At 52.8% G+C, this 7,505-nt stretch overlaps 1 protein-coding gene across 8 annotated transcripts in view; it reads left to right on the forward strand.

Annotated features, from left to right (window-relative positions):
* Vgll4 (vestigial like family member 4) overlaps positions 1-7,505 on the forward strand; it is a 138,221-nt gene that overhangs the window by 113,664 nt on the left and 17,052 nt on the right. Inside the window, exon 1 of one of the 8 annotated variants that reach the window (XM_021732000.3) lies at positions 7,303-7,439. The exons of the other annotated variants lie outside the window; for them this stretch is intronic. Coding sequence (XP_021587675.2) covers positions 7,426-7,439 — 14 coding nt within the window. The 5' untranslated portion in view covers positions 7,303-7,425. Of the gene's footprint in view, positions 1-7,302; positions 7,440-7,505 lie in introns of those variants that run through there. 8 annotated transcript variants of the gene reach the window in all.

A 7,505-nucleotide genomic window follows, 5' to 3' on the forward strand; every position in this document is an offset into this window, starting at 1 on the left:
TCTTCCTGGACTCTTTCTGCTTTGCTGTGTTTTGGGGTTCACACACAGGCGCGCGTGCACACAGTGCATTTTGAAATTTCTCCACTGATTGTCTCCAAAGCACAATTAGAGAAGTGGATGTGGCAGTAAGGTGCTGGGGCTGGCAGTAGCCAAAAACCACGCCAAACAAGGGTCCAGATTCTGTTTCCAAGTCACCCCAGCAGAGGCAACACGCTCTGGACTCCCTGCCTTTCTCTGCCCCTCCTTAGAGGACCTCCGGCCTGCCCTTCCGTAAAGAGACCTGAGAAAGGCACCTGAGGGATCCACCCAGAAATCAACCCAGAGGACCAGGGAGGGCAGGATGTGGCTCTGTGACAGAGCACGAGGCCCAGGGTTCCTTCCCCAGCACCAAAAGAGAAAAACCAGCTGCAGAAACTGGGTCAAAGTCAAGTAGAAGGATCAGACACACTCTTGTCAGGTCAGGTCTTGCTAGAAGTCTCAGACTGAACCCTCGTTGCTCCCCAAAATTGGCCCGTCAAGGAGTGGGCTGTGGAGTTTTCTAGGTCCTATGTGCAGAAATGTCATTCAACTGGTTTCTCCAACGTGACTGGCCACAGACTCTGTAACGGACAGAGTCGTGTCCTTGCAACAGCCTGTTAAGCCCTGGCCGCAGCATGATGTCTCTGAAGACAAGGCTTCGGGTGGTGATGGGGTTCCATGAGGTCCTGGGAGCAGCACCCTTAGAGGAAGAGATGCCAGAGAGCATGCACGCTGTCTTCCTGCCGCGTGAGGACACGGTGAGAGGGGGCCATCTGAAAGCCAGGCGGTGGCCCTCGCCAGACACTGGCCATGCTGGCTCCCCGAGCTTAGACCCCAGCTTTCGGGACTATGAGAAAACAAACAGCTGTTCCCTAGGCCGCCGGGCTGTGGTGTCTGCTCTGGCAGCCGAGCCCGGGAGGATGCAAGCCTTCATCCCTTTCTCGTGAGACCTGTTATGAACATCCCATGGAGCCACAGACACACACACATTTCTATTTGGTTTCAAAATTCTCTTACCATAAATTTTCAGACTCACAAAACTCTGGTGCCTTAAAGCTCGACTATTAAAATGAAACAGTGGCATAATTTCTTGATTTGGGAATGTTGAGTGTCACCTTTAATACTGGGGCTTTTCGTAAAATCCACTGAGGCCAGACAAATTGAGGAAATGCGAGCCCCTGCTTCCATTGTCCCCAAGTCTGATTACCTTCCATCCCGACTCCTGTCTGTGGCTGTTTCTGGAGAGTGGATTACTTCTTCCATATCCCCCCATTCCCTGGATCGGTGCCGTCACCCACACCAACAATGGTGATGGAACTTCTCCCTGCGTTTGCAATTGTTATGGCTTAGATAAAGTGTCCCCTAGAAGCTCACGTGTGAGACACTGCAAGAAAGTCCAGAGGTGACATGATTGGGTTAATAAATGACTGTAGGCAGGCAGGGAGTGGCTGGAGGAGGGGGATCTTTGGGGTATGCATTTTGGGTTTGTATTTTGTCCTGGTGAGGGGACTCTCCGATCTTTCCGGTTCCGGGTGCCATGTCCTAAGCAGCTTTTCTGCACCACATTCTTCTGCCTTGGTGCCTTCTTACCTGGGCCTTGAGGAGTGGACTTGACCATCCGTGGACTGAGACCTCTGAAACCGATAGTCTCTTCATCTTTGCTTCCTTTGGTTCCTCTTCTAGTTCTGTGGCCACTTCTCACAGATTCATTGTCCTAGTCTGTTTTCTGTTGCTGTAACAAAATTACTGAGAGTGGGTAATTTATAACCAAAAGTTTATGTAGCTCATGGTTCTGGAGACTGGAAGTCCAAGATTGGTGCTGCTTCTGGCAAGGGCTTCATGCTGCATCACAACACGGGGAAAAGCAGAAGGGAGAGAGGACGTGTGCCTAAGAGAAGAGGGGACGAAGGGGACCTGATTTCTGTCATGACAGTAAAGCCATTCCCAGTCAGAACTAGCCCAGTCTCTGGAGAGGACCCTTAATCCCTCCCAACCCAGCTATATAGACAGTCAGAATTCAACATGAGTTTTTGTGGGGACAAACCACACGGAAACCATATTACATGGGTGTGACATGTCATTGTTACATTCCCCAGGGCTCCGTCCTTCTTGCTGTACAGACCCTTCTGATGGTGTCACCCACAAACTCATGCTAGAATCACCTCTGTACATTGAGGATTGCCAGGTCTTACCCAGGTCCTGACCGTCACACCACAGACCTGTCCACCTTGTAGATGTCGTCTGTGTACCTCAGGTTCAGTACTGCTTTGTCTGAGTTGACCTGAGGACCTCCTGTGTCTTCTTTACCTGCCCTGGGCCTCTGTCCCTCGTTTTCATGGTCGGCACAGCTCTCCTGTTTTCCTTGGGGGCCTCCTCCCTCTGCCCCGTCCCCATAGCTAACCCACTGTCACACCCTGTCACTGGGCTGCCAATCCTTTTCTGCATAGGCACCAGCCTGGGTGACAGTTTGGACCCATTCCTGTGCAGCACCCTCCTTTCTGGCACTTCAGCTTCGGGAGAAAGTTCCTGAAGTGTTGTTCTCTGCTTGGAATCCTTCCACGGCTCCCAGGGAGCTGCAGGAGAATGCTGAGCAGACACCTCCTTGGGCGGAGGCCCTGCCGAGGGACCTGCCCCTCCCCCTCCTACTGTCCCCCCTTCCTCCCTCCTCTTGGCAAATGGCAGTTCTTCATGTCTTCGTAGAAAACAGTGGTGATTTGCTCTAATCCTGCGCCCCCGTCCCGTTCCCCACAGCTCCCCTGGGCCAGGGCTGGGCCCTGCTCTAGCTGGGGCCCTTTGCCTGGCGCCGTTTCAAGCTCCTCCAAAGTGCTGCATCGACAACCGCCAACGGGGAGGTGCTCCATGGGGAGGTGCTCCATGGGGAGGTGCTCGGAGAGGGTTCTAGCCTTTTCATTGCTGTGACCAGCACACCGAGGAGCAGTTTCGAGGAGGAAAAATGCTCTGGGGCTCATGGTTTCAGGGGTCTGAGTCCAGAGATGGCCGCCTCCCTTGCTCTGGGCCCTGGTGAGGCAGAGCATCACTGGGAGGGCCCAGTGGAGGAGGTGCCTCCCCTGAGCACCTGGAGGGTATCGCTGAGCGTGTCGGCGGGCTGTGGCTGTGATTTGTGACCACACATTAAAACCCTAGTCTCTGTTCTTCTGTGGCCTTTGGTGATCTGGTCCAAACTCCCCCCAGCCCTGTTTCTCAGTAGGCGGCCTCCTGGACTGTCCTGGAAGCCTCCTGAGCCAGGGTTCAGTTTTAAAGTAACTGATGGAAGTCGCTGCCGTCCCTGGTCATCAGGCAGGCTCTGGAGGTGGCCTCGTGATGAGCAACCCTCGTGTACCTTGGTCAGCCAGTCCCGTGGCCCAGCCTCCCTTGGACCTGCAGCCCAAGGCTGATTCAGAACCAGCGTTTTCGTGGCTGGTGGTGGCTTGGTGGTGGCTTGGTGGTGTGGCACGACTCTCCATGGCTCAGCCCCCGCCCCCATCCTGAGGCAGCTCTCAGAAGCCTCCAGGGTTTCCAGCAAAGTGACTGAGTGTGTCCCATGTGGCCTGTACTTGAAGTTGAGTTGGATCCGGTGGTGATCCGCCCTGCTGTCCTTGCCCCGCCACTCCCCACACACACACTTTATTTGGGCAGCACCTCACACCTACAGAAATATGGAAGGTCTGCGGACAGTGACTGCTAGCACATCCCTCTCCAGTTCATCTGTTGGTCCAGTCTGCTGCGCTGACCTCCTCCTCTTATACCTGCAGGAGCAGCGATGTGACGCAGGGTGAAATACCTCTTCATATCCATAATGTCCTTTATAGATCTTATTTTTTTTGAGACAGGTCCTTGCTGTGTCCTGGCCTCAAGAGACCCTCCTGCCTCAGCCTCTTGAGGGAGCCAGGACAAGGTGCACACTGAAGGCACCAGCCGGCGGTTTGTTCAGGCTTTTCTCCTGCATTTTCTCATTCTACCTCATGCTAGTTCTTTCTAGTTCGGGATTCAGTGCATTTACTTTTGCTCTCAGTGACCTTTTGTCTAGAATGGTTACCCCACTGTGGGGTGCAGTGGGCTGGTGGGTTTGGGTGGTAAGGGCAGGTGGTGGTGGTGTGCCTAGACACGGCCCCTGGGGGTTAGCACCTTGTGAAGTGTCCTGTTCAGGCACCAGCCAGATCGAGGGCAGGAGGCCTGCGGGTCCAAACTGGTGCTGGGCAGTTTTTAGTTCTCTTCTACTGATGACGGGCTCTGTCCTGAGAAGTCCCCGACTCCTGCACATCCTGGCCCAGCAGTGCAGCTCTGCCGAGTGTCGGCCATTTCCCGTAGAGGTTGCGGGGCAGCCAGAGGACAGTGCCACAGGTCCCCTGGCTTAGGAGGAGAACAAAGTTCAAGACTCAAGAGCGTGGCACTGACTGCACATTGCTTCCCCAGCACGGTCAGGTTGGAATTATTAAGTTGAACCTTGTGGGTCAGGACCCCTGTATATGTGATGGAAAAAGGTGGTGGGACAGGGGAGAGCAGAAAGAGGGGACAGGGTTGACATAGAGAGGTCACGTGGACCCAGGCTAGCTGAGGGTGCATGGAATAAGGTGAACAGTTCCCGCTGCTCCAAGATAACCTTAATCACCTTCCTTAACATTTTATCACGGCCTCGAAGATCCATCTATTTCTAGCCATGAAGTCTGAGCTTTTGACCTTTAAAAAAAAAAAAAAAAGTTTCTTTTTCTTCCCAGACCCAAGAAATGAAAACCAAACCTAATAGGTTGCTTTCCTGGGAGATGGCCCAGTAGTTCCTGATTAATCACTTATTTGAAGTTCAAATATAGCTCTTGACTCAAGACCAGAAGTATGTATGTGTGTTTTAGGCAAAATCTCGAATGTTGAGCAGCATATTTTTTAAAATATTTTTTTTTAGTTGTAGATGGACACGGTATCTTTATTTTTATTACGTGGTGCTGAGGCTTGAACCCAGTGCCTCACACGTGCGAGGCACGTGCTCTACTGCTGAGCTCCAGCCCCAGCCCTTGAGCAGCATATTTGCTGTGGAACCAGCCTGGTGGCCAGAGTCGGGACTTGCTGGGAAGAGGTCCTTGATGGTGCTGTGGTTGCAAGTGGTAGCTTGTAGGACCCAGGAGGTGGCTGGATGGAGAACTTGGGTCCTGGTGTCTCCCCCCCTTGCTGTGAGAGGAGGCGGCACCCCGTGTGCTCATCCCTAGGATTGGTTGTCCGGCTCTTCTTCATTTCCAAGAAATACCCCAGTTATCCTTCAGCAAATCCCGTTTCTTCTGACGCTCACCACCCATGCCTTGTGTTGCTTTGTAACCAAAAGAACTTGCTAACAAGTAGAGAGATTTGGGCTGTTGACAGGGTTTTGCTGTCATTTGTAGAAGTTCTTTGAACATCTCCATCCTTGCTCAGAGCTCATACTTCCCATTTTTCTGGAAGTGGAATTTCTGGGTCACAGGGCATCCATGTTTCTATTTCTGCTGGTGCATCCTGCCAGCGTGGAGTCTGGAAGGTTGAGGATTAACATTCCCTCCAGCAACTGTGCGCACCTGCCTCTGGCCGCCTCATCCCAGAGGTGACTGCTATCATTTAAGTTTTGCAAGCTTCGTGGGGGAAACTGGCATATTTTTTTTTTTTGAAGTGGGGGTTGTTTGGTCTTCCTGGGGAATGTGGATGATCTTTTCACCTCCTCAGTGGCTGTATGCATTTATTTATTTTTTTTGTAACCATCCAGTTTAAACCTTTGTCTTCTGTCAGTGTGTTACAGCTGTCCATATTAAGGATTTCTGTGACAGATGTGTTAGGAGAATAATGTGACTTGCTTTCCAATTTTACTGTTTTTGAAATACACACACACACACACACACTTTTGGTTTTCTGGATGTGTCGCATCACTGTATCATCTTTTAATGGAAAAGCCATCCAAAAAGTTCTATAAAGGGTTGAATGTGTTGGGTGATACTTTGTAACACGTGGGCAGGGTACAATAATCATAGATGCTTGATACTTGTTCACTGTGAAGAAGTTTATTGTTGTATGTTACTTCGTTGGTTTATCCAGACTCTTCCTGAATGCCTGCCATGTTCAAGGCACAGAGGAGGTGTGCGAGGAGGTGTGCAGCACGTGAGGTCGCCCTGGGTAGAGGAGGGGCTTCAGTGGGCCTGAGAGGCCTTCGCCCTGGTGATGGCAGAACAGGGTGGAACTGGGGTGGATGGCAGGGATCGTGTCCTGGGTGGCTCTTTTCTCTCCCTTTCCCCTCAAGGCCATTTCACAGGGATCTTTGAGTATCTACCGCTGGTCTCTTGCAGGGTTCTGTTAGGAAGCTGTTTTTATTCAACCATTTTACCAGACGTTTCCTGTAGCTTGACAGGTGTAGCCCTTGCTAGAAAGGTGCGCTCCTGAGAGCTGGGCGCTGTGGGCAGCAGCCTGTGGGAGCCGGGCTGGGAAGACCATGTTCACGCCACCCTGTGGGTGACAGTGTGCTTTCCCCAGAAGAAGTGCTTTGTTCTAGAATCTGCTTTTATCCTGTCTCCTGGTTTATAAAAGCCCGAATCTGGTGGATCAGGGTTGATTCTAGTACGCGCCGCAGGACCTCAGTCAGGGTTCCTGTCTGAAAGCAGCGGCTCAGCTACACCTGAAGTTGGCAGAACTCACCTGGGTCTCGGGGGACCCAGAGGGTGGGTCTACCTGGTGCTCCCCCTCCCCAGGGGCCTGTGCTTCAGGGGTCTGTAGCCTGGGCAGTCTTTGCACCCACCTGTAGCTCATCCAGACAATCCTAGGATGGCGTGGGCAGCTTCATCTTTAGATGCCCGCAGTCAGTCAGCGTTTCTCACTGTCCCAACAGAAGAGCCTGTCACCCAGTGTCCTGCTGCGGGCAGACAGCAGAGGGAAGCTGCTTCCTCCCATCCACCACCGGGACTGGCTGGGGCTGCACAGAGGACCCATGGGGGCGGTGGTTGACGTTCCTGCCCTGGGCCAGCTGCAGAGGTGCCCCAGCGTTGCCTGCACCTCTTTCCCTGGGCTGGCTCACTTCTGGCCACTTCCGCTCCTGTGTTTTGTTTCCCCTCCTTTTAGAGAGTTTTATAAAAGCCTCATGTTATGGAAAAGTGAGAGACAAAGAAAGAGGAAATCGCTTGCTCTCTCCTGACAGCAGGTCTGTTTTCTCACAATGTGGAACTGTAATGATGCGTGTCCCGTTTTGGCAGGATGCTCTGGGTGGTAGATAGCCCCTCCCGAGAGCTGCCACCCTGTCCCGGGGCCCCAGGACACCTCCCTTTCGATGCGTGGGGGGCAGCCCTGGGCTCGCACCCTACTCGGGGACTCTTATTCTGGCGGCGCCTCTGCACGGGGCCTGCCTGCCAAGTCTGCGAGGCCCGAGGCCTCTGTGGGAGGACGGGGCTGTCTTCATGCTCTTTGGCAATGATTAAAGTGAGGTTAGTACCCAAGCCCTTTCATTTTATTCCCCTTTCCTTGCTTTTCCAAACCAGATGGCAACCCTG

This window comes from Ictidomys tridecemlineatus, chromosome 16 (assembly GCF_052094955.1).
Source record: "Ictidomys tridecemlineatus isolate mIctTri1 chromosome 16, mIctTri1.hap1, whole genome shotgun sequence".
NCBI lineage: Eukaryota > Metazoa > Chordata > Mammalia > Rodentia > Sciuridae > Ictidomys > Ictidomys tridecemlineatus.